This window comes from Lygodium microphyllum, chromosome 10, assembly GCF_053477565.2.
Source record: "Lygodium microphyllum isolate KBCC chromosome 10, Lygodium_microphyllum_v1.1.10, whole genome shotgun sequence".
NCBI classification, from domain to species: domain Eukaryota; kingdom Viridiplantae; phylum Streptophyta; class Polypodiopsida; order Schizaeales; family Lygodiaceae; genus Lygodium; species Lygodium microphyllum.
This window is the reverse complement of record NC_141144.1, coordinates 42,513,800-42,541,105: the sequence shown is the minus strand read 5'-3', so window position 1 is coordinate 42,541,105 and position 27,306 is coordinate 42,513,800. Positions and strand designations below refer to the sequence as shown.

The 27,306-nt window shown below is 39.6% G+C and overlaps 1 protein-coding gene across 1 annotated transcript in view; it reads right to left on the bottom strand.

Moving 5' to 3' along the window:
* LOC148029936 (uncharacterized) overlaps positions 1-27,306 on the bottom strand; it is a 133,879-nt gene that overhangs the window by 57,353 nt on the left and 49,220 nt on the right. The window contains exons 10-11 of the mRNA XM_087686218.1: positions 14,815-14,918; positions 14,643-14,723 (exon numbers count right to left, since the gene is read on the bottom strand). Coding sequence (XP_087542344.1) covers positions 14,643-14,723; positions 14,815-14,918 — 185 coding nt within the window. The remainder of the gene's footprint in view (positions 1-14,642; positions 14,724-14,814; positions 14,919-27,306) is intronic.

Genomic DNA, 27,306 nt, shown 5'->3' with positions numbered 1-27,306 from the left:
CTCAATGTAAAGATATAGTCTAGAGTTGTATATACCCTTCTAAAGCCAGCCTGGCCTTTTGATCTCAAGCCATTCATCTCGGCCCATTCACTCAATGCTTGTTCCACAATAGAGCCATATATTTTGGCCAGTATGTATGCAATCGTGATAGTTTGATACTTACTAGGTAGCGATGTGTCTTTTACTAGACAATTTGATGCTATTTTTGATGGTGAAGATTATATAGAAAAATCAAAGATTAGAATGGTTAAAATGAATCTAAAAGATGTTGCTTTGAATCGGTCGCTCAAAGTTGTTCAAGAGAGAAAGGAACCCAAGTCTTGGAAAGAGTTTAAGGAGACGTTCAACAAGAAGTTTCTACCTTCATCCTTTGAAGCCAATGTGCAACAAAAATGAGATGAGATGAAGTAAAGTCATGGAGACAATATTGAAACATATATCAACAGGTTTGCAGTTGTTTCTATTAAATTTACATCTCTTAATGAAGTCCCATCCAATATGGAGATGAGAAAGTTTATCCATGGATTACATCCAACAATACAACGAGACGTCAAGATGACAAAGCTTGATACTCACGAAGCAGCACAAGATGTAGCCCTAGAAGCTGAAGGACTACATATGCCATGGATGCTTGGTAAAGCCTCAAAAGAAAAACCACAAAGGAAGAAGACCCAGATATTTGACCAAAAGAAGTCAAATAAACAAGAACCAAAGCATAAGGATGGAGGTATACCACCTTTGCCATCCAAAAAGAAGCTAACATATCAGCAGTTAGCAGAATATACAAGAGAAGGAGAATATTTCTCTTGTGGTGAAAAAGGACACATGGCTGGTCAATGTCCTAATAAGGCAAAGAAAGAAAACCAGCCCCAAAAGACACCTCAAGAGAATGTTTTATCTAAGGAATCCTTGCAACAGGATAAAACTCCATCAGAGAAAAAGAAGCTTTTTATGGCTTGGGGTAAGATCACTAATCAACCTTTTCTCATTCATTTCGATACAGGGACTACACATCATTATATCCATCCTCATATTGTTGAAGCTCTACATCTACCAAAGGAGAGGTTCGAAACACTAGAAATGTTAGGTGCTACTTTTTAAGGAATTGAGTCTGAAGTTACTCCCATTCTTGGAAAAGTACAAATTGAGATAGGAGATTATGTAGATCATGAGAGTTTTGTCATGGGAGATCTTGGTCATTGTGATGTTGTATTAGGAATACCTTGGCATAGAAAAATAGATCCAGCCATTGATTGGAATCAAAATAAGTTTAGATTCCCTTTCAAGGGTAAAAATATATCTTTTGATGTGAAAGTGGAAGGAAACTCTATTTCCATCTTATCCCATGTACAAATTTGTAATGCAATGAAAAAACCTATTTCCTCGTACTTGATTTTAGTCAAAGATTCTAACAAAGAGTCTAGAATTGAAGAGTCCATCTCACATATGAATAAATAGTGAATGAGATTCTTAAAGGAGTATGAAGATTTTTTTGCATACACTTGACCTGAGAAGTTACCACCACAGAGGCCAGTAGATCATTGCATTGATCTCATTCCTAGGAGATTATGAAGCAAGTGAATGATGATAGCCGCTGGGACAACTAGCGACCCATCTTCTTCATCTCAGCTAGGCCAAGTGTTAGGTTCATACAACCCCTTTGAGTCATATGAATCAAAACTCCCTTGTGTTTCTCCATTTGGTGTGTAGGATCCGGATCATTTTCAATATATAAACTTCAATAGAGAGGGCTCTTGAATCAAACATCCTTTCATCACGTATATCTACATCTTCTATTTCATTTGAGCATGTAAACCACTCTTCTCAAATCCCTCCCATCCCATCCTCTTTTGATCCACACCTCAATTTCCTCTCTTCTTCATTCCACCATCGCATGTAAGCTTATCAAAGTTGCCACTTGTGAGTACCAACATTCCCTCTCATCCCCCTTTGCTAGCTGTTTGAAGAAAGTCAATGCCGATTTGGGATATCTTTTGTGCGACAACTCCCATATCCTGTGTAAGAAAGTTACTAGTCTGAAGAGTGCCTCTAGAACCATCGGGACTGCTCCTAACTATGCTTTGATGATAGGGAGTGGGTTGGAGGGTTTACTCCTAATCACGTGTGATATCATCATTGTCAATGGCCTCTCTATGCATTTCTAACCATTGTACTGGTCTCTCTCTAGGCCACTCTAGTCAGTGAGCGGACTTAACCCCAAACCTCAGTTCCATACAAAAGAGTAGGTATGACTAGAGCGTCAAACAACCATAGTTTGGTGCAAGGTTCCTTAAACTGTATGTGGACACATTGTCTCTCAAGGGCCCCAAGGTTGCATAGCCTCACACTAGTCAGGCATCAACCCTCCTCACTGAAAATCTTGTACTGGAGAAAGTGACTCCCACGTATACATATTCTCCTCACTGAAAATCTTGTACTGGAGAAAGTGACTCCCACGTATACATATTCTCTCACATACTCCACTACATCTCTCCCAAATGCGAACTGATAAATAGATTGGGTCACTAGTATACGTGAAGTGTTGAATACCATAACTTTAATTTTTCCAAGGTTTACTATGAGATCTCTATCTTTGCAAAAGGTATATAGTGCATCCAAGTGGCGTTGCAAGCCCTCTGGTGAGTTTGAAATGAATATAATATCATCATCATATAATAGTGTTGGTATTAACTCTCTAGCTAGGCTAGCTCTAGCTCTACCTCCCCTATCAATGTAGTTGGAGACCTTCTCCATGTATAGTAGAAATAGTGTGGCCGAAAGTGGGCATCCCTATTTTACTATTTTGGTGTTGTGGATCCTCTCAAACATCCCCTTAGGTATGTACATACGGCATGTAACTTTCTCGTACAATGCATAAATATCCCATTGCGTATCCTTTGGCACTCCAATCTTCTACAGTCTCTATATGAAACATACTTAAGGTATTGCATCAAATGCCTTATGGAAATCCATAAAGCAACAATAGATCCTCACATCTTGGGCTCAACCCTCCTCAATGATAGTCTTGAGTGTAAGGATATGATTCAATGTGGCATATTCATGTCTAAACTACCTTGTCTCTATGCTCTTCCGCCATGCTTTGAGATCAGGCTCTAGTATTGATCTATCTATCTTAGCCAGTGTGTGGTTGATCATGATGATCGTGTAGTTACCGGAGACCAAAGCATTGCCACTCTTAAAGAGTGGGAGTATAGTATTGTTTGACCATGTTTCCACCCGAGGTGCCGCGGCGGCCCGGGGGGGCGGCTGCTACATATATACGTACACTATTATGAGGACATGTATTTTTGAAATCTTAACATGTGGATTAATTTTTCATCACATGATTAAGTAAATGTTGCACATGCGAGATGTAGTTGGGGTAAGAGTAAATTTATGAGGTCGAGAATGGAGGAAATCACAGGATGTCAAAGGCAAAAGTTGCTATACGTTATGTTGTACAGGTACTTGGTGGTATCTCTAGTGCCAGTTGTTTACCTAGGTCATTCATTTGGCCATAAGTGTAAGTTGGTGACACTAGAGAAGTGATGTTTAATGGTACCTAACGCCAATCTGATGGTCAAAGATGGCGCAGAGACACTCAGGAATGGAAGTTGCCTAGCCAATTTAATTATGGCTAGTTAAATTATTTTTTGGGCACCAAAATAATTACTAGATTAATTATGGATAATGCTGGAAAAACCATTTGGGAAGGTTGTTGGAAAACTTGCCTATAAAGGCTAGTGGGAAGTTGAAGAAGAGAAAAAACGTGACCAATATGCTGTTGTGAATCGTGGGGAGCTGTTGGAGCTGATAGAGATTATTTGTCCTCCATTTCCTAGCACAAAACAACAAATTGGCTACAAGTGACAACTCCTAGGGATCCCCAAACTGCAAGCGATAGCATCTCGGCTGCTCACAGCATCATTTATTGCAAGCGACACCAGGGAGAGGATTCCCAATAACAAGTGATAGCATCTACGTGCTGTTGAGACAAGGCAACAACAATAAATGACTGATTTTCTTCAGTTCTTCGTGAAGAAAGTCTAAATTTTCTCTCTCCTCAGCATTCTCTCTCATCTCTCAGCCTTTCTACAGCCTTGCTCTGAAGATTATAGCATTGAGGTCACCAGAGGCTGAGAAATTTCAGATTTCTCTATTATAAACCCTAATCTACAAAGCAAAAATTAGGGTTTAGTAGCAGCCCTTGGGAAGTGTGCTAGAAATTGAAAGCTACAAAACTCGGATTCAACAGGGCTAAAGCTATTTTCAGTAAAATTCAAGTGGAGGGACCAGCAAATCAATGAATTTGGGGCATTTTCCATCTCCATCAAAGAGGGTGAAGGCCAATTGATTGGGCAAATCAAGGTGCAAATCAGATTGAAGACTTGTGGTCATTTTGGACAGCAAGGGAAGTTGAAATACCAAAAGGGATTGGAAAGATCCCATTGTGCATCAACTTCTTATTTAATTAAGTTAAAATTTTATTGAAAGGAGCGTCAGTTCTGAGACCAACAAGGTGTTCATTGTCCACAATTATGAGTTAATTTGCATTTCTAAGTTTTGTAATAAATGTTGCTGTTGTAACTAAGTTATAATCAGGAAATTACCACCCATCCACGGAAGGAATGTTGGTTTCAACTGACAATACCATAGTAGCGAAATAAGGATATCCACTTTCACCCACATTATTTGGTTTATATATAGATGAAGTATTTGATTGCATTGACCAAGGAAGAAAAGCCAACGAAGCTAGCCTAACAAAGGTCTTGATACCGATATTAATGTATGGAGATGATATTATTCTCATTTCAAATTCACCAGAGGGATTATAGCGCCACCTAGATGCTTTGCACGTCTTTTATTGAGACAAAGACCTCACAGTAAACCTTGGGAATACCAAAACCATGGACTTCAATACTTCAGCACAGCATAGGTGACTAGATCTTTCACGAGAATGTGAAATTTCAAGATGCTTTAATCTTGTCGATAACATTTGATTAAGTTATTAATCAAATGTGCAAGATTTTTTAGCACATGTGACGCATATGGCAAATATTTCCTAGTAACAAGCCAAGGATCCCAAAGATACAGTGGTTGTCAAAAGCAGAAGTTGTAATAAGTTATGCCTGACAAATACTAGGTGGTACTCAGTATTAGACTTGGCCCTAGACTAATTTATTGGCCACCAATATCAATGGTGACATTAGATACTAGACATTGATTAAATAATTAATGTCAATCTAAGAGTCAATAACTGCTCAGGGATACTTGGAAGACAAATTGGCCTAGCCAATTTCATTATTGGCTTGTGGAATTAATTTTCTCAGCACTAGAAAATTTATTTAATTAATTTTCAGAATTAACATTCTGAAAATTAATTTAATAAGCTAGATAATTAGATTAGAAGGCTACCACTTAGCAAAACTTGCCCATGCAAGTGGAAAAAACGTTTTTAGGTCCCGATGGAGTCTATTCCAGCCATTGTGAGAGAAAAAGAGGCTATTAGAGAGCAAGGAGAGGTTGATGATATAATTTGCAACCAACAGGGATCAATCCTACAGCATGTGACAGCCGTTTGGAGCCCTCCAGGAGTAGGTGACAGCAACCCAAGGTCCTTCTTGTGCAGATGACAACATATAGGATAGGGCAGCAGTCTTTGCGGTGGTCATAAGTTGTAGGTGACAGCTTCCATGGCTGTTTGAGCAGGGCAGTAACAATTTTTCAGTGTTTCTCATGATGAAACTCTAAAATTTCTCTCTCTACAACATTCTCTCTCATCCCCTAGCCATCTCTCAAGTTCTCTCAAGATTTTCTAGTAATTCAAACCATCGGAGGAAGAGATTTTAGTCAATCTCTACTGTAAATCCTAATTTATAGCAAAGATTAGGGTTTTGACAGTCTTCCTAGGATACGTACTCAAAATTGAGGGATTGGGACTTGAATTCCAGAAGCTAAAATTGAGGAATTCCAGGAAGATTCAAGATGCCAGCCAGGCAATATCTGATTTGGGGCTAAATTTATCTTTCAAGGAGCAAGGTGAGGGCCAATTCCCAAGCAAACCAAGGGGCAAATTGGTTTGGAGACTTGCTCATCAGTTTTGACAGCAAGAAGCACTTGGATTAGCAGAGAAGATCAAAGGATCTCAGTTGTACTCCTTCCATTTGCAATATAAGTAATAGAAATACCGAAAGGGGTACCGGTTTTGGAACAACAGGTTGTCCAATGACCAAGATTGTATGGTAAAGTGTTTTGGTTTTGTGAATTTGTGAATTTGTTAATTTTTGTAATTAAGTGCTTAATCAAGTTTCGCTACCCTCTCGGAGGAGGAAGGCTGGTTTCACGGTTCTATTGCCAAGATACCACTCAATTCCTTTACTTGGCGTCCCCGAGGCACCTTATTGAAGGTCAAAAGCTTTGTTCTAGTGTTGAAATTGTATTCAACTGAGCATTACAACAAGAATGTCTTTAGATAGTGAAATGGGATCAAGCAGAAATGATGCCTCTCGATCTAAAAATTAACAAAGTATTGGGAAAAATGCAATGCCTAATCTTGGACAAGGCATATAGCATGGACAGCAAGCTCATAATCTTGGTTTAGACCAAAATGTGGGTCCTTCTAGGCCACCTTTGGAAACTGATGATCAACAAGAGAAAGAGGAATTTGATGACCAATTTAAAGATTAGCTAAGAACAGCAGCCGAAATGTTTATGCAATTGGCAAATGGTCCTCAATTCATGCGCTTTTTGAACCCTTCGAGGAGGGCGGGCAGCAAAGGCAAGAAGAGGAAATCGTCTTCAAGAGCTTCAAGACAACAAGATGCATCGGAGAAAAAGCCAATATAGCAGCATGATATTTCAAATATGGGTAGTGACCATCAGCAAATGATGCCAATGGGGCAATTTATGCATATACAAGGCCAACTTGCAAGTACCAATCCAATATTTTTAGAATACCAAGGCATGCATGCATTTATGGGGCAGCCATGATACTTTAGTGGTGGCATTGGTTTCCATGCTATGGTGGGTCAGGGACCGCATATGAGGATATATGGCACAACTCATTATGGTATGTAGCAACCAATGTGTGGTGTGCAAGACCCAATGTATCCAGATATGGCTGGTTATATACATAACCCTATGTATAACAATGTTAGCATGATGTCGGGGCACAAAGTGGCAAGTTTAGCAATGCATACGTGCAACCCACTGTATTGGGACTCATGATATTAATGTTGGTCATGTACATGAAGGGCTAGTCAACTAGATGCAATGTTGAATATTAGTTAAGTTGAAATTGCAACAATGTAAAAATATAAAGAATTGCAATGCTTAAGGGGAAGAAAGCCCTACAACCTAGTGGAGGTTTGAGGCAAGTTAGAGGTAAAGTCTCCATATGCTTCTTGGTGAAGTTTCGGCATTGTTTCACCAATAGATGCAAAGTGGATGGAAGAGGATGACTTGACAAACCATCCTCAGTTATTGCAACTTCACCTAGATGCCTTTCAGGTAGAGCCGACTTTAGTTTATCGGGCTCAATCAGGTTCAATAGAGCAAGGGTTTGGAGTATTGCTTGATACTCAAGGGGGGAGGTAGCAATTCCACTTCTCTAGTTATGGATAGCTCTTGTATGTAGTGGATCTCAGATGTATTAAGAATGCATCCAAGGTATTATGCTAACAATATGTCTACCATGAGGTCACTACTAAGTGTACGAGTCACTATAAGATGTATGTAGATGAGTATGGTTGCTACCGCGGCTCGGGGACTACACCTTTGTATCAGTTTGCGATCGGTTTATGATGAGTTTGACATGAGTTTTTGCCTCAGTTTAGAGACAAAAATTCAGATCAGTTTCAGCTCAGTCTTTGATAAATTTGAGAATCGTTTATGGTCACTTTTGGGATTAGTTTTGTATCAGTTTTTTGCATTAGTTACTGATCACCTTTTACAATCAGTTTGGGATCGCATTTGCCGCAGTTTGTGATCAATTCTCAGATTCGAACGTGATTAGTTTATGATCAACTGATACTTAGTTTTCAATGGTTTATAGCTAGTTCCATGGACAGCAGCATGTTAGTAAATGCCATTGAAAATCTCAGCCATGGTTTATGCTGAGACTATGCTTTACTATGGTTGTGAAGTCAGAACAGATGAGAAACATGAGTTATGGATGCATTCAATGGGCTTCTACCAATAGTTCTAGACTAATTTTCAGTTTTATGTCATATTTATGCTGGCTGGAAATTTTCAGCAAGGTTCAAGGCATATAGCATGGTTAAACAACAATGGCCAATGTTGTGGCTATGATGCCTTATGGAAATTTCAATGCAATATGCTTTTCCTTTGGCACAATGCATTGCAATCAAGGATGATTGCAAGGATTTCAAGGGGAAGGACTGTAATGGGGACATGAAATTTTAAGATGATTTAATCTTGTCGATAACATCTAATTAAGTTATAAATCAAATGTGTAAGGTTGTTTAGCACATGTGATACACATGGCAATTATTTCATGGTAACAGGCCAAGGACCTCAAGGATGCAGTGGGTGTCAAAGGCAAAAATCCCCAAGGACCCCAATGATCTTCATTAAGAGGGGTATCAAAGGCACGTCTAGAATGAGGTTATGTAGAACTAGGGGCACTTGAGAGTCAATGTGCTCACATACAATTCCAGGAGCCTCGCACCAAACTATGGTCGTTTAACACCCTAGTCACACCTACACTACTGTATGGAGCAGAGATGTGGAGCTGCAGCTTATATCATAGGTGTATTAGCCTACTCATTGATCAGACCAGAACAAACAGAGATTATTATGATGGTTGGGATAGCATGAAAAGGCCATTGATCATGATGATAGCACGAATGATTAGGAGTAAGCTCACCACCCCACATCCCATTGTCAACGGATGAGCCTACACGGTCACTATTCAGCCAGCATGCATGGACATCCATCTCTTCTATAGCATATGGGCTGCTATAGAACAAAATTGCACCTCTCATAGGCTACAAATGGAGATATATTGATGGACAAATACTCTAGCAAAGGATAGGACTTTCCAGCTTGGTGGCTAAGAGCCTAAGAGACAGAGGAGCACTATATATGCAAATGTACAGTGTACGATAACATATGAGAACGGTATCACTACATCTTCCGTGATGGTTTTGGACCTCTTCGTCGTGTCATGGAGTACGAGGACTAGAGATGCCTCGGTCTTTTCCTCTTGGAGATCCAATGGCACAGCACAACACTCGTACAAATAGGAGACTAGCTCATCCAAAGGAACCCACACAGAGAGCAGTGACACTTTTGTCACAGATTAGACCCTACCGAATTAGCCTAGCAAAGACAGCGCCACCCCACCAAACACCTCCCATTTCACGCCGTTGAGTCACATTGGATAGAGCCATTTCACTTTGTTGAGCATGATGACCCTGTCTACTAGATTCATATCCTAGGAGACTACACCATAGCTAGATCAAAGCCATTATCACGAGACGCCAAAGACTCACCACCAAGCATATCAATGGAGCAATTAGGAAATGCATCATGGCTGAAATCATGTGCAAATCTTGAGATTAGCTAGAGCCTATAGTCTCCATGACAATTTCTGTGAATAGTTCCATTAAATTAAACCTCTTTCCATCTTTTTTGTCTTTTCTTTTCTTTCTATTGATGGGACAACATTAGACATGTTTCGACTCTAGCTCAGTTTCATAGGCCACTTACTTATTTTAATGTTATCTTCACCTTACTGATGAGATGACATTAGACATAGATGTACTCTAGATTTTGTCTCATAGGCCACATTGGCATAAAGACAAATAAACGCATATGCCCACTATGCAACAAACAGCCAGAGACAGACGAACACTACATTTGCTGATGCACACTATATTTATGATATACGACGTAGATACCACCGTCTATTGTTCGAGACGGTTTTGGACCCTTGAGACAAATCATGCAGTTTAAGGATCAAAGATGCTTGGTTTCTTCCTCTTGAAGCTCCAAAGGTGTAGAGCAGCTATTCTAGAAAACAGGAGGCCCCCACAACTTGGCTCACAAAGACAAAGAGTGGTCACTGACTTTTTCATTGCTATACGATTGAGTGTGGCACATATTGCTACTACTATCATAAAGCCTACAGGAGAACATCATCATTGGACCTCATCTTCTTTAGTAGGTGTCCCTTTGGATATAGCAATGGCACTCAGTTGGTCTAGGAGTCCATGTCCACCAGGATGAAGACCTAGATATCCATGCCATCATTGTACACCATTAGAGACAAATACTGAGATGCCTCCATCATGCACAAATACATCTCCTTAGAGGACTAATATCTCATTGATGGAGAGTTTCCTTTTCCTAATTTTACTTTTAGATCATTGATATATTTTTCGTTTTATAGAACACTTTCACTTTTCAATCTTATAGGCATGGTTTTTCATCTTTTCTCGTTCCAAATGAGAAACACACTATCATTGTATATATTGCTCTGGTCTAATAGCATTGGCCTTTTAGAGACATTAATACTCTCTCTCTCTCTCTTTTTCTTTTTCGTAAAAGGTACTCTCTCTCTCTCTCTCTCTCTCTCTCTCTCTCTCTCTCTCTCTTTTTCGTAAAAGGTACTCTCTCTCTCTCTCTCTCTCTCTCTCTTTTTTCGTAAATCTCTCTCTCTCTCTCTCTCTCTCTCTCTCTCTCTCTCTCTCTCTCTCTCTCTCTCACACACACACACACACATTCTATACACACTGGCAGACCCACCCAACCTGGGACCATGCCTCAAAATAGGTAGTATGATGACCATACAGCCACCAATTCCTCACCACCCAATGCTTTGCCCCACCACATCCACTTTCTTTACACGTGATATGGTGAGAAGAGTGATAGAGTACCTACAACATCGACAATCGATGAATCACACAAGTATATAGGGTGAGCACATCATTTATGCAAATGACATTTTTGGCTCCTCTCCTTGCTTTTATGTTTAATAGGGCCCTAGCCATAGTTGAGTGAAATAGGGAAACAAAAACGGAAATGGAAACAGAAATTTTCGAGAAGGGGGAGGCAAACGCCACGTCATCGTGAGAGAGAGAGAGAGAGAGAGAGAGAGAGAGAGAGAGAGAGAGAGAGCCTAGAGCTTAGGTACTTAGAAGTTATAACATAGATTACAAGTTTCATACTCCAAATGAAAGTTTTTTATTTTCCAAGTTTTGAAAGAGTTCTACAAAAGGCATAAGCTCAAAGGAGCTTTCTAATGTATACAAGGATTTTGAAAACATAATCCATATACTAGTTACAAAAAAGAAACAATTCTAAATAAGTACATAATTCAAAAAAAAAGTAATCGATAACTAATTATCATCTCTTAGTTTCTCTTCCTCTCCATCTCCCTCATCCTCATCCATTTCACAATCTTCAATTCTTATAGACAAATCTTCTTCATCCTCCTCATCCCCTGCATTTCACAGACCCAGAATCCTACTCACTTTAATGAAAGCCTATATACACATCTTTGGAATACATTGACTTTATTTTTATCAATAAGCGTAGGTTTCTATTAACAAAAATAAGATCATCTGCTCTTTGAAGCCCTAGGTGATTCCTTTTCTTTGTGTGGATGTGACTGAAGATACTGCAAAGCCTCTCTAATGATGATGAGTAAACTTAGCTAAAAATCATAATAGCTAAGTTTTTAAGCTCAAGTGAGTCTGTTCCATAGTCCTCCCATCAAGTCATAATATGAATATGAATCTACAAGACAAAAACATCATTGAAAATGATGATGTATGGTATGCTGAGTCAAGTGCATCTAATCATACGACCAACCATGTTGAATGATTTGGAAAGATGGAGGATTTACAAAATTCAAGTTATGTGTAGATTTGTGATGATTCATACCACCCAATTTCACACATTGGAAAAGTTCCCTTGTCCTTACATAATGGTCAGATAAAGAGTCAATCAGATGTATTACATGTGCTATCCATCACAAAGAATTTAGGATCTATTGACCAAATAATAGAGAAAGAGTTGCAAGTTCAATTTAATGCAAAATATTATTTTTCAAAAGACGTTAATGATAAATGTAAGTTGATCACGAAAGGAAGTAGAGTTGGCCATATGTTCACACTTTAAATATTGAAATTCCTACTATAAATAGTACTATGTATGGTAAAGAAAAAAGAGTGGTTAAAAACATTGAAATATGACACAACCATATTAGACATGCAAATGTGCAAAGGTTGAAATTAATGCAGTCCAAAGGATTGGTTACAAGGTTGCCTGCTTTTAGAGTTGCAAAATTTCATAAAGTGTGTGAAGCATGTCAATTTGGTAAGTAGACAAGATTACATTTTCCGCATGATCAAAATGTGAGCATGAATATACTTGATGTTATGCATATAGATGTTTAGGGGTCTACACAAAACACATCTCTTAGTGATAGCAAATATTTTATCATGTTTATTAATAATTGTTCAAGAAAGCTATGGATATATTTCATGAAGGAAAAGAGTAAAGTTAGAATAGATATTCTAGCAACTTTGGTAATATTTGTCATTATTGTGGCAAAACAAATCATATTGCAACCCACTGTTATACTAGGAATGATGATATTCATAGTGATAAATTGCAGCAAGGAAACTATGTATCGTTTTCATGATAGAATAAAAACAAAAATGATAATTTGTTTGCTATGCATCATATGATGATTTGTTACAGGAGATTCATGGTCAAAATGGCGAACCAGCAAAGATTGAGACCACTTGGTATCATACATTTTGTACTTTTGGAAATTACTATAATTCAATTATTGGTTTCATTAGTTGTATTAAATATAAAGCATGTAGGAAAAGATTACCCCCTATTGTTGGGAAGGCCTTGGCTCCACCCAACAAGAGTAACCCATAATTAGGATAAAGACAAACTCACAATCCACAAGAATTAGCATAAAATGACTATTCTTGAAAAATATTACCCCTCCCTCGCCACAATACAAACCGTGGTTATGGCCGAAATAGTCAATATGGTAGAAGGCTTATGCAATGAGGAGGAGGACATAAGCCGCCCCCGCCCCCCCCCCCCCCTACACACAGTGACCTTGTGGTCACTAGCCTAAGATGCAACATAGGCAAAGGAGGATTGTGGCAAGAGAGCGGCAGTTGATGTTTGAAACAAATGACTTCAGTGGAGAGTGACAGCTGGACAATAGCCCAAGTCTTGGGCTTGAGCTTGCCCAATCATTAAGACTGCATCTGGAGTCATGACATTTAGCAAGTTGGAAGGAGATGATGATGATGATCAAAGTGCAGAGTAATGATTGGGATGAAGAGTGGCTAATCCTCTTGAGTCTTCACCCATTTAGTAGAGTTTTTGGAGACTTTTGTCGTACCAAAACTGAAATTTAAAAACTATTATTGGAATATGTCAATTTGCCCTTTGAGGCTGTTCTAGAGCCAAAAAAATTGGCCAATAATCTCAGAATGGATTATGGCCTAATTTTCCATTGCTCAACACTGCTCCCGTCCCTGCGGCTATCTCCTGGTGCCATCTTTCTCTTCTTTGCCTGTTTTTAATTTATGAAGCAGCATGTCACTTGCAGCAGTCTAACCATTGTATGTACACCTTGTACCTTCAAGTACAGTTCTATCTACATCGTTTTTTTGTGCTCAGTATATGAAGCATTGAACAGCAAAGTTGCATTCGGTTTTGGTGCCTTTCATTACATGTTAAATCTTTACAAGATCATAAAAAGATTCCTTGCACATGCAGTGGACAAGTCTGTGAGACACACTTATAAGTGGAACCTATGCCCACAGGTTGAGCTGCTAGACAGTTCTTTATACTCCATCAGTTTAAAGTAGATATTTGTGAACAAGACTTTTCTGGACAGTCCCATACAGAAACTGACTTCTCTCAAAAATGAACTGTGTTTATTTTAGAACAATCTGCATGCAAGTTGAAAAGAGGAAGCATTGCAGTCACAGGGTGACAGATTAGGAATGGGGTAAAAGTTTGGCAAGTGACTTAGATCAATTCTGGGTAAGAAAAGCAATTATCAAAAAAAGCAAATCCCTAGAACTGATTAAGCTTCAATCAAGGGCTTTTAAACTCTTCCCAGTGCTGATTGAAGCTTGTGCTGCTAGAGACAGATTAGGAACAGGGTAATGTTTTGGAGAGCAATTTCGATGGACTCTGGATTAGAAAACCAATTATCAAACAATGCACTTCCTTAGCACTCATTAAGCTTCAAGCAAGGTCCAATTCTGCACAGACAATCAGTTTCCTAAAACACAGTTGATTAAACAAGGCACTTTCCTACTGCTGCTCTTCCTCTTCCACCACAGTGCTGAAGAGCATGTCTTCGCATCGTACACCTTGTGAGGACTTCCAAATAGTCACTCAGCCACCAACATCAGGTCCCCTACTATCCTTTCACAACATATAGACTGTTTTGGCTGCCCACATATTTGTCCTACTTCAGCATGTCTATTTGTTCCTATGTACATACACATAAGGAGTACAAAACACACCCATAAGACTGGCTGCCAATTATGCTAGCCTCATTTGGTGAATTATAATATGTTCATGCTCAGTCCACTAAAAAGTTTCATGGCAGAAGAATCACACACCAGGAATTCCGAAACCTTGAAATCCGTTCGTCTTTTGTTGGAGCATCAGTATTTATAGGTCTGGATGGGCCTGCACAACCACTTACAGATGCGAAAATATGTATTCAAACATCTGCTTATTCCAAGTCAAAAGTGTGCTTAATCAGGGATGGAAATCAGTTAACACACTCACCTGAATTGAACATAATTCACATCATCTTCATGCCCCTTCAAAGTGTCAAGTTCATGATTAGGAGCCCCATGGTGTTCATCCGTCCATTTACAAGCATCCCAAACCTGTACAGGTATGGCAAAAGGGATGACATCTATCTTAGCACCTGCTAAAAGAACAACTTGTGCTAAGGTACACCTTAAAAATATGAAGAGATAGGATAATAAATCATAACTTAACAGATCCACCAGATTATTTAATCAGAAGACCGTAAAACTTGAATGTTAACATAAGCACATAGAAACAAATATGAAGCAGCAAAAATTATTAGCATATTATGCCGGAAAGAAACTGCATTGACAAATAGGAAAACTGCTATTTTCATATCCCACATTGAAGAGCTATTGAACTACCATTGTAATTATCAATGTGGAAAGAGTGCAGCCAGTTTTGCCTTATGTTACTAGCATAGCTAACATCCAAAGGTCTGGTTGATTATGTGGGCAGCTACACCAGACCTCGAATTTCCAAGATTAATACAAATTATCTAAAAAACCACCATTGTAAGTACATAAGTAAACGAAACCTTTTAGTAGTAATTGTTCTTTGCATTTGAAGCAATTGTCATGGAAGAAGTTTGAATCTTCTTTATACCTACTCTATATGTCGTGGTTAAAGCTCCCATATAATGTATTTCTTCTAATATCATACTTTGGCTGGGCAATCCAGTCACTTTGTTATTTATGACATCTATTATTTTGGTCTAGATCATTCTTCTAGTCTTGCAATGCTGGTAAATCATAACCTTAATGTTGGTTTTAAAAAAGGGGCTGTATACTTGCATTCTTTCAATGGTCAATCTCACCTCTTTTGTTTGTTGAAGGAAGAAGGAATGTCATTAACTTTTCAAGTTGCTAAACTCCTTATGGAAGAGTAAAACAAAATATCCTACTCTAGTTGTTATTTTTGGGAAGAGGGGTTCCTTTTTCAAATGAAGGGAGAATACCCAAGTCCTTATGTCAATTTGAAGGACTTGTTCAACTAATCATGTGGGCAATAAAACCACCTTGTATGATAAGAAGACAAAGGACTTATGTATCTTGTAGTGTGTCTTGAACTGTTACAAGAATTCACCATAGCTTAAACAATTATTGAAGAAAATTGAGAAATAAACAAATTACAAGAGAGAAGAGTTGAGAGAAAAATCATGCACCAAATACCAATTGGATACAATCTTCCCCCATCATTGGGAGGGTACTCTTTAATGTATGTATTTGTAATTTTAGATTATCTTCTAGCCCAAGATACATGCTAAGCCTCACTTTAGATCTCAGCATTTGGACCCTTGGAAATTGCGGAATTTCAGTTTTCTCTATTGTAAACCCTAATTTAGGGCAGAAATTATGATTCAACACTACCTCAAGTAGCGTGCCAGACATTGAAGACTCCAAGACCTGAATTATTCACGGCTGAAGGTAATTTTCAACTAAAACTAGGTGAAGGTCGAACCAACCATCAAATTCGGGGCATTTCCACTCTTCTCAAAGTGGGTGAAGGCCAACTGACTGCCAGAATCAAGAGGCAAACCAGATTGAAGACTTGCTGGTCACATTAGATAGCAAGGGGAGTTTGGATTGCAAAGGGGATTGGGAGAATCCCATTGTGAATCAACCTCTACTTCAATAAAGCTAAAGAAATACTAAAAGGGGTGCTAGTTCTGGGGCCAACCGGGTGTCTATTGTCCAAAGATTAGTAGGTAAATTTGTATTTTCAATTTTGCAATAAATGCTTAGCGCTGTAATTAAGTGTAATTAGGGAAGTACCACCCATCCATTGAAGGAAGGCTGGTTTCAACAGCCCACATACGTACTCTTTCCCTTGCTCATGAAGGGGTACCGGACAATAAGAAGTGACCAATAGCACTACATCCCAAAACTTCTTTTTGTATTGCTTTAAATTCTTGCATTCCTTTGCATCAAGCTTGTTCCAAGCGGCCATGATGTCCACCTCAAAGGGGCTTGTGGACCAATTTGATGCAAACATTTGCTTAAATTGTATCCATGTTGATGGTGCTCTACCTTGCATCAAGAGTGTGGACCACCCTGCAATGCATTCCTCTTCAAGAAAGTGATTGCCTTCCAAATCTTAGACGATTCAGTGAAGTTTCCCCCTGAATAGGCTGCATCAAACTATTGAACGAAAGTCAAAGCTTTCAGCCTATCTTATGCACCACCGAAGAACTCAACCTTCACTTCTTTTCCACCCTCATCATTGTCTTTTGCTACCCCTTTTGGGAGTCAAGTTGTCATACACTAGCTGCTGCAAAAAGGGTGCATTTGCCATATTTACATAATGACCAAGCCCAAACGAAGCATTTGCATGACCAATACTCATTCCTTGAGCCCCGTACACATTCCGGGGTGCAAATGCATTATTCAACATGCCACTTTGTGGCCCGGGCATCAAACCAATGATCCCATATATAGAATTATGCACATTACCAACCATACCCGAATACATTTGGGCCTTGCACACCATGCATTGGCTACTACATATCATAGAGAGTTGTGCCATACATTCCTATAGGGGGTCCTTGTTCAACCATTGCATGAAAAATAGTGCTACCACCGAAGTATCCTAGCTGCCCCATCATAGCATGCATGTCCGGATGTCCAAAATCCATTGGATTGGCACTTCCATGAAGGCCTTGCATTTGCACACCTTGCGCCATAGATACCAACTGTTTCTCTTCATTGCCTTCTTTGAGAGCTTCAAGTAAAGGCTTTGACACTACATTCAGTGCACGGTGTTGTCTCGAAGGCGTAGAAAATGACTTCTTCTTCTTGCCCTTGCTGTCCTTCTTTGGAGCATTCAAAAATCCAACAAACTGAGAGTCCTTTGCAATTTAGCAAAAAGATTTGCTGCTGTCCTCATCCGATTTTTGAACTGGTCATCAAATACCTCTTCCTCTTGCTAGTCATGAGACTCATTTTGCCTTGAAGGCCTTGCATCTTGTCCAGCAACAACATTTTCAGTTTGTTGTCCATCCTGTGAGCCTTGTCCAAGATCAAGTATTGCACTTCCAACTTCCCCATGTGAATGTCCATACTAAGAAGCATCATCACTACTTGATTCCATCTCACTATATGAAGACATATTGATGCAATTTCTCAGCTGAGCACAAAAAACAGCACTAGCACAAAGCTTTGTCTTGCAATCACATGCCTCATGCCCACCAAATCAAAGGATTGAGTGATGTCCCAGCAATGGAACCATAAAACCAGCCTTTGTTCTCCAATAGGGTGAAAATACCTAATCAAGCATTTAATTATAGCAATTAATAAAAGAGTATAAACCGAAATGCACACTTTACCTCACAATCTTGAACGTCGATCCAAAAACCTGCACCCTTGCAGTATTTCTTTAACTTAAATTGATAATGGATTCAATACAAGCTGAGATTCTACAATATCCTTTGCTAATCCAAAAGCCTCTTGCTATACAAACAATCAGCAAGTACTTCGAGCCAATCGCCCCTTGATTTTCACCCAAGACTTGTACAAATGGAAACCTCAACTAGCCAAATGCTGCCCCAATTCAACATGGATGAACCAGCGTTTGAAATCCCTGATAATTCCTTGAATTTCACGCACTGATTTCAATGTATGATGCCCTTAACTGATACCACAAGTCCCAAGGTGGCTATTAAACCCTAATTTCTGTAAATATTTAGGGTTTACAGCAATTCTACAATCTCCTTCGCAGATCCAAAAGCTCCTTGTTGTACAAACAATCAACAAGCACTTCGAGCCAATTGCCCCTTGATTTTCACCCAAGACTTACACAAATGGAAACCTCAACTAGCCAAATGCTTCCCCAATTCACAATGGATGAGCCGGCATCTGAAATCCCTAACAATTCCCTGAATTTCAGGTGCTGATTTCAATATATGATCCCTTAATTGATACCACAAGTCCCAAGGTGGCTGTAAAGCCTAATTTCTGCAAAAATTTAGGGTTTACAGCAGAATTCTCCTTGATGTTCATCAAATCTCATTGCGAACACCTTCAATTGGCTAAGAAATGCTGAGCACAAGCTGGAAAAGGTGAGAGAATGCTAAGACGAGAGAGAAATCTTAGATTCTTCACAAGGAAATGCCCAAAACGGATTGTTAGTCTATCAATTCTACAATTAATGTAGTTGCCTGCTCTCTTTGAGGCATGCTATCGCATAATTAGCCATGTTGTCACTAGCCCCTACAGAGAGTCTCTCTATTGTCGCTTGCCTCTTGAAGCCCTGTGATGGCTGTCGCCTGCAACAAAGCTGATTTGCTCTCTTCCATAGCCTGCATACACCAAATGGCTCTCCACCAACCCCAAACAGCCTTCTCTCCCATTGCATGGTAATTTTGCCAAGTAGCAGCCTTCTAATCCCATTTTCCAACAATTTTCAGCCATCAATTCTAAAAATTAATTTCAGCCCTTTTGACCTTGTCCAAAATTAAATGTGCCCATCCATAATTAAATAGTCCAGGCAATTTGCACCTTGGAGTGGTCCCAAATCATCTTAATTGACCCTTAGACTTGCATTAATTAATATACTAATGCCTAGTTCCTAGTGTCACCACTAACACTTAATGGTCAAATGACTATCTTCCAGTCAAAATTGACACCAACTAAGAACCAAAGCCCAACTGGCGTAAGTTACAACTTTTACCTTTGACTTCCACTGACTCCTCGAGGTCCTTAGTCTGTTACCATGAAGTAACTGCCATGTGCATCACATGTCCCTTACAACCTTGCACATGCCTTACAATCTTGCACATTTGATTATTAAAGTAATCAAATGTTACCAACAAGATTAAAGCATTTCACAAATTTCGTTTCCCCTTGACACTACTTATCCTCTTGGTAATCTAGAAAAGAACCACAATACCTTGAAGATAATTTATAGCACTTGTTGGTAGTCATTGAATCGAATTCCTTTGACCCATATGCCTCCCCAGAGCTCCCTAGGAGTTGATTACTATAAAACCTGGCACGATCCTGGGTCGTTTTAATGCTTTCCCTCACTACATAAGCATAAACGAGTTATAACCAATGGCCGAATGCTCAACACTATTATAAGCAAACTAAATCTGAGGAAGATAATGCTCCCAATTAAATTGTCTACGAGAGACATATGCACAAAGAATATCCTCCATGGTTTGATTCGTCTATTCAGTCTACCCATCAGTTTCAAGATGTTTTGAGGAAGACATGGACAATTGGGTTTCCATTTTTTAAAAGACCGTTAACCAAAAATGGTTAGTGAACTTAGAATCCCAACCACTAACTATTTCATCGAGCAAACCATAAAGTCTATAAAGATATTCAACAAAGAGATCAACCAATTCATAGCTTTTCACGGTTGTCTTTGTAGGAATGAATCAAGCCATTTTCGTCAATCGATCGACCACGACCCAAACTGTATCATGACCTCAATTTGTACAGGCAATCCTACTAAAAATCCATAGAAATGCTACTCCATTTCCTATTAGGGATTTGTAAAGCATGCAACATCCCCGACTGTTTGTGGCATTCAGCTTTGTTATGCTGACATTGCGACACTCATGCATATAAGACTCAACTATAGTCTTAATATACAGCCAATCAAAATACACGTGACCAAGGCCAAAGTCTAGTGTATGCCAAGGTGTCCAGCACTCGGTGCATCATGACACTCCTATGAAATTTTCTTGCAAATATCTTGATCATCGAACACACATACTTCGTCTTGTTTAAAAAGTAATACATTCTAAATGGAATACTTTTTCACCATCTTTATCTCCATAGGCAGCCTTCAGGCGTCTAGACCACCTAAGCTTCCTACACTACCAGTTTCCTCTTAAACTAGTTTGAAGATCTTACCAAAGTGAAGATCATTTTGGCAACACCCTTTAAGAGAAAAATAGAAATCAATCGGAACTCTGGAGAAAGATAAAGCATTGACTTTAGGAATTCGACTAAGAGCATCGGCAACCAAATTAGTTGTGCCCTTCTTGTAGTGAATTTCAAAGTCAAACTCTTGCATAAGCTCTGTCTATCTCGCCTTAGGGAGATGGAGATCAGTTTGATCACATAGGTATTTCAACGAATGGTAGTTTGTCCAAAGAATAAATCATACGACGTACAAATAATGACCCCATACTTTAAGCACATGAATGACCACCAACAATTGCTTCTCTTAGGTGGTATAACGTGTTTAGGCATCGACGCGAGCTTACAGCTCTCAAATGCAATAGGCCGGCCATCCTAATAAAGGACAACACCTAAAGCATAGTCACTCACATCTATATGAATTTCAAAAGGTTTATTTGAATTGATAATCTACAATATCTATGCAATGGTAGCAAGCTCTTTCAATATTTGAAAACATTAATCGAGCTCACTAGTCAATAACTGGTCAACTAAAGTGCTCCTTCCTACTTCAAATACCCTTAAGCAAACGTGTTAAAGGTTTAGCAATATAAGCATAGTCCTTAATGAATTTTAGAAAAAAAACCCGTAAAATCTTAAAAAGATTTAACTTGCTTTATGGTCCCTAGAATAGGTCAATCGAGCACTATTGGTATCTTGCTAAAATCAATCTAAATGTTATCAATCGAGATGACATGACCATGGTATAAGAGCTTCATACGAAAAAATTTGCACTTAATAGTTTAGCAAACAATTGCCCTCGACTCACTATAAATAAGGATATCATTGAGAAAAACAACTATCCACTTTCCAATATACGAACAAAATAAATCATTCATCATATATTGAAAAGTTGTGCAAGCATAAATACAATGTGTCATAAATCTCATCTATAAGGTCATTCAACCCAGCCACATATATTTATTCTTGATGGTCATCTTATTAGGACCTCTGTAATCGACACAGAAGCTTATGCCATCCTTTTTGCTAGCAAGAAGGACAAGTGCACCCCATAGAAACATATTCGGCTCAATATAACCCTTAAGCAAATAGTCTTGAAAATGTCTAGCTATCTCCTCCTCCTCTTTCGGGCTAAACCTATAAGGTAGTCAAGAGACAAGATGGCTACTGGGCAAGGTTTCAATCCTATGGTTTAAGATTCTGTGAGAAGGTGGAAGTCCATTAGAAAGCTCGGACGGAACAGTCAGCATACTCATATCATATCGGATCTAAATACTCACTTACATTTAAATTTATATTAAGATTATTGCTTTTTTTTAAATTACATTGATAATCAAATAATTGAACTTTTTTAATGAAACAAATATAAGTAGTAACAGTTGGATTGGAAAAACAATGAGTTAACTCCATTGTTGAAATCATATATACATTATTTTCTATAATTCCCAAGTGTAAATAACCCTCTATCACATGAAAATGACCATCAAGCTCAAAAGAAAATACATGATTTTTATAATCAAGATATAAGGAGTATTTTTTAAAGAATCATGGCATGCCAAGAATGACATCAACATGGTCAAGGCTCACAAATCCATAATCTAATGGTACTATTGAATTGAAAGATCCAAGTCCCCTATCACGTGATCCCAACAATCCACTGTAGGGCCCTTCCTCAGATACAATATACTCAGTCAGCGCCACATATCATGTGCAATCTGTCAAGATAACAAGTATGCTCTGATACCATATCAACATATTCAATGGTGCAGAGAGACAGTAGGGTTTGCGGGGAGAAACACAGTGTGTATGGCAAACACTGGGAGAGAATAGAAAGTCAAAAACACAAGAACATAATGATGATACACTGAATCATGCTATGAGAAGAAAAGCTGATACAATAGAGCCAAAGCTTAAAAGGTGGCTACACTATCCTGTCTAACTCAAGCGGCAACACCTATGGGGAATATGCACAATGAAGGGAGTGAAACGCGGTCCTCCACGCAATGAGCCATCAAAGTAATCACTAGAAGGTGAAGGACAGATATTAAGGGAGCGAACTGCGGTCCTCATATGCTATCAAAGATGAGCAAGTTGATAATCAAATATCGAGGAAGCGAAGTATAGTCCTCAGACTCCAAGAAGATGGCTTGGGCAGCAAACAAAAATTCCAAAGGCCTGAATGCTAACAACACTTACTGTAGGAACCTGGATGTTGATGCCCATATGGAAGATCACCAAATGTGGAGGCAATGCTAGATGATGACAAACACAAGATATAGACACTTCTTGTCTGCCAAAATGCAATGGTGTATGATGACATCAGCTAGTGAAGCAAACACAAGTTGTACATGTGCCGACATGTAACAATGATGGCACCAAATTGAGGGGAACACTCCAAGAGATGAACGCAAGTGTGAAGAAGTGACGCCAAGTGTGTAGGACTGATACCTGATATGGTAGATGTGGTTGCTAATTGTAGGAGAGAGATAGATGCCCATCATGAACCACAATTGCCACCTGAAGGTGTATGAGGGCACTAGAGAGGTAGGAGAGAAGAGGGAGGAACATCATAGTGATAGAAAAAAAGGAATGAAGAATAACTAATGTGGTGAAGAATGAATGAAGTCACGGCCTATTTATAGGCCTCAACTATCTAGGATGGTGCACCATTGTGTGGGAGCCCACTAATGAAATGGCCAAACATGGACAGCATCCCTTTTTGAGGCTATGAGTATGAAACCCAACGAAAGTGTGGCAACTGAAGGAGTGGTTTCTCAGCACCCCCTCTCACGCCCAAAAAGGAGCAAAGAGAGATTTGAAGATGTAGAGGATCCCAGAGATCCAAGATTTTCATCTAAAAGGTAACCTATAGTAAGAAAAAGTAGACGGGATGAACTGTACAACCCAACTCCATCTCGAGAGAGAAGCCACCAACTCTGTAACTCCATCCTAGAAGGAAATCAAAGGCCTCATCACCAAGTCATGACTGAACCTCCAAGGCCTTGATCTACGTGGTCTCGGAAGATCTTAGATATCAATAGGAGAAATGGCTACTTGAAGACAGTCATCCCTAAAGAGTATATGATGGGGAATAACTTCATGATGAGTAGATGCCCCCCCGAAGGATGGTGGGGAAGAAGTGTCCCTCTAAAGCTGAAGAAGAAGTAGGAGCCCCCTCTGAGAACAACGAGAGTACATCCCCCTCTAAATCCCCCCGACGAGAAATAGGAAATCTAAAAACTAATGAATCACAAACTTTGAATTATTTGATGAAGAAGGAAGTGCCGCCAGTCGTGCTGAAGAAGATATCTGGGGTGTCAAAGATGTCAGAGAACTCCCAGAGGTAGCCTCTCGAACTAGAGTAGTCGAGGATGAGGAAAGGTAAGGCTCATGTTGAGCCAAGGGTGTGGGCAACAATCAACGTCTCTCAATGGAGTGGACTGCGAAGCCGAGGTAATGGAAGGTGTTCAGTAGCCATTGTCTCTCGAAGGAGAGAACTACCAAGAGAACGGTAGCCAACAATCACCGTCTCTTGGTGAAGCAAACTGCAGAACCGCGGGTTGTCGAGGTGGCATTCCTTAAACCCTAGAAGAAGTAAAAGCAACCTCCGTAGCACATTGCAACAGTCGCAAGGAGACCATGATGCCTGATGATCCTTCTATTGCTTGAGAGGACTTAGGGTGCATCATACGCCTCTTATTGCCTTGAGCATAAGAATCTGAAAGCTGGTGCAGAATAAACTCTGTGCCCCAAAAGGGAGAGGTGACACGAGTGCCTAGGGTTAGATGCATGTACTGCGGCGATGTAGGGAGCAAAGGTCCATATCAGCAAGGATCAGTCAGAGTTCCAGTAACGCCGAAATAAGAGCACCCAATGGTCTATCCATCTGCCTATGGAGAAGGCATAGCACCAAAGGATCAACCTGTAAAAGGAAGGGTGGGTCGTAGAGGAAGAGAAGGGTATCTCTATCTCCCTAGTAATATAGCAAAAGGGAGAAAATCAATAGATGATGCCGAAGCCACAACCTGCCTTTGCCTTCTCTCATGAACAAGGTCTTTAGCTCTCTGAGCTCTTGTGCTTTGATACCATGTCAAGCTATCAAGTATGCTATGATACCATGTCAAAATATGCGACAATATACAGAGACAGTAAGGCTTGTACTAAATCGTACTATGAGAAGAAAAGTTGATACAGCGAAGCCGAAGCTCAAAACATGATTGCACTCTCCTGTCTGACTCAAGCAGCAATACATGCGGGGGAAATCTGCACAGTGAAGGGAGCGAGACGTAGTACTCCGGGCAATGGGCTATAGAAGTAATCACTAGAAGATGAAGGACAACTGTCGAGGGAGCGAACAAAAGTCCTCAGATGTCATCATGAGGGAGATGATCGCTAGTTGTCGAGGGAGCAAAACGCAATCCTCGGACCCCAAGAAGATGACATAAGCACCAAACACAAATCCTGGAGGCCTAAATGCTGAAAACGCAAACTATAGCAACTTGGATATTGAAGCCCGTGTGGAAGAAGATCACCAGATGTGGAGGTGACGCTAGATGATGACAAACACAAGATACAAATGCCTCCTGATTGCTAAAGCACAATGGAGACTGTTACCTAAGTGAGGAAAGCTAACGCCTATGCCCCTAATCAGTAAATGCAAGTTGAAGATGTGCTGCTAGGTAACAATGATGATGCCAGATTAAAGGAAGCACTCTAGAAGATGTACTCAAGTATGAAGAGGTGACACCAAATGTGTAGGATTGATACTTGATGTGGTAGATGTAGTCGCTAGCTATAGGATAGAGATAGATGCCCACCACGAACCACAATGTCCACCTAAAGGGATGTGAGGGCAATGGAGAGGCAAGAGAGAAGAGGGAGGAATGTTGGAGTGACGAAAGAAAAGGGGTGAAGAATGACTAAAGTGGTTAAGAATAAATGAAGTGATGGCATATTTATAGGCCCCGACTATCTAGGGTGGTGCACCAATGTGTGGACCCACACTAAACGAAATGACCAAAATATGGACACCATCCCTTTTTGGGATTGTCAATGTGAAACCCTAACTAAAATGTGGAAACTAAAGGAGTGGTTTATCAATAGAGTCGCAGTCTCTACATCAAGTGAGAAGAAATAAATTATGAGTAGAACTGTTATCAAATAAAACTATAACCTCTTGGCCATTTATACACCCAGTGACCTTTAGAAGATCATGCAAGCCAAAAATAGTTTTACTAATGAGACTATTATTGCTATTGCTAGCATTAACAAAACATTTTTCGAATAAAATGTCAAAAGAAATACCTAGAGCCTCAAGAGTATTCATCGAAGTCTTGGAAGTAGAATTTACCTTTTTGTTCTGGGAGCACTCACAATCACCACCACAATGACATGTCTGATGGCAAGGGAAACAAGTGCCCTTTGAGCAATACTCGCTACGAGTAACCTTACACTTGTCATCCCTTTTCTTATGCAACTCCAAAGTCGGCTTACAAGTTACTGCCGAGGTAGACTTCTTTGACTTAAAGATTGAGGCAACTCCATGGGAATCCCTAGTCGATTGGCTGCTTCTACTTGCAACCAAAGTGTTATCAAAATTTTTTGCATACATATAATCGTCCTTGACCAAATTAAGAGGATTGTGGACCACCTCATTCTCGTAGCCTTGTGGCAATGCAAAAAAGTATCACATGTAGAGCAACGCTTGAGAATTGTCCAAGGCCTTTGTTTTATGCAATAGATCTTTAAGTACATATCGAAGCTCTTCTTCCCTATATCAAGCTCAAATAATTTTTGAAATTTCTCAATCCGATCATCGGTCATGAAACATTTCCAAAAAGACATTGAAAATCAGCCCCAAGTCACCGGCTTAGGGTGTAAATCCATCCATTAAGCATACGCCTTTCCCTATAACATGATTTATATCTACTCAATGTACTGGGCGTCATCAAATTGATACAAATTAAAATACACCATCCATTTAGCCAGCCATGAATCAATGTTCATCTCATCGCATTCCTTTTCCCCTTCAAAGGGATCAGGTTGAACTTGAAGAGACAACGTTCTCATGGCTCCAGGCACAAATGAATGGGGAGTACGGAGCTCAATCAATTGGCACTGCATTGGAGAATCGCCACAATGGACAAATCTCCTTCAAATTTGAAGCAAGAAGAGGTTTCGGGATGCTGCACCTGCATGCATTCAGATTCAAGGGAAGCCGAACAAGCATCCTCCATGTGCTAAGGTTCAATGGGAATGGACGTATCAAAGGAAGATACTTCGCGAGAAGACATGATGGATAAGAGAATATATTAAGAGAGATTAAGAAATTTGAGAGAGCGCACAAAAACTTGTGCAATTTAGACTTGAGAGAGAAACAGAGAACTGAAGGAAATAAGACTGTAAACAGAGTACATTAAATGCAGATCTGTTCAATTCTCTCTTCTTTTTTCTTTGTTTTTGGGTGAAGTGTAAGGTTGGGGGTAGCTTAAGGGATCAGCCCATTCGTCTCTATCCACTCCTTCCTACACATTCCGTCGTCATTATATGTCACCCTGTTTGAATGTATTCAACCCCCCCTCATTTCAATTCTCAC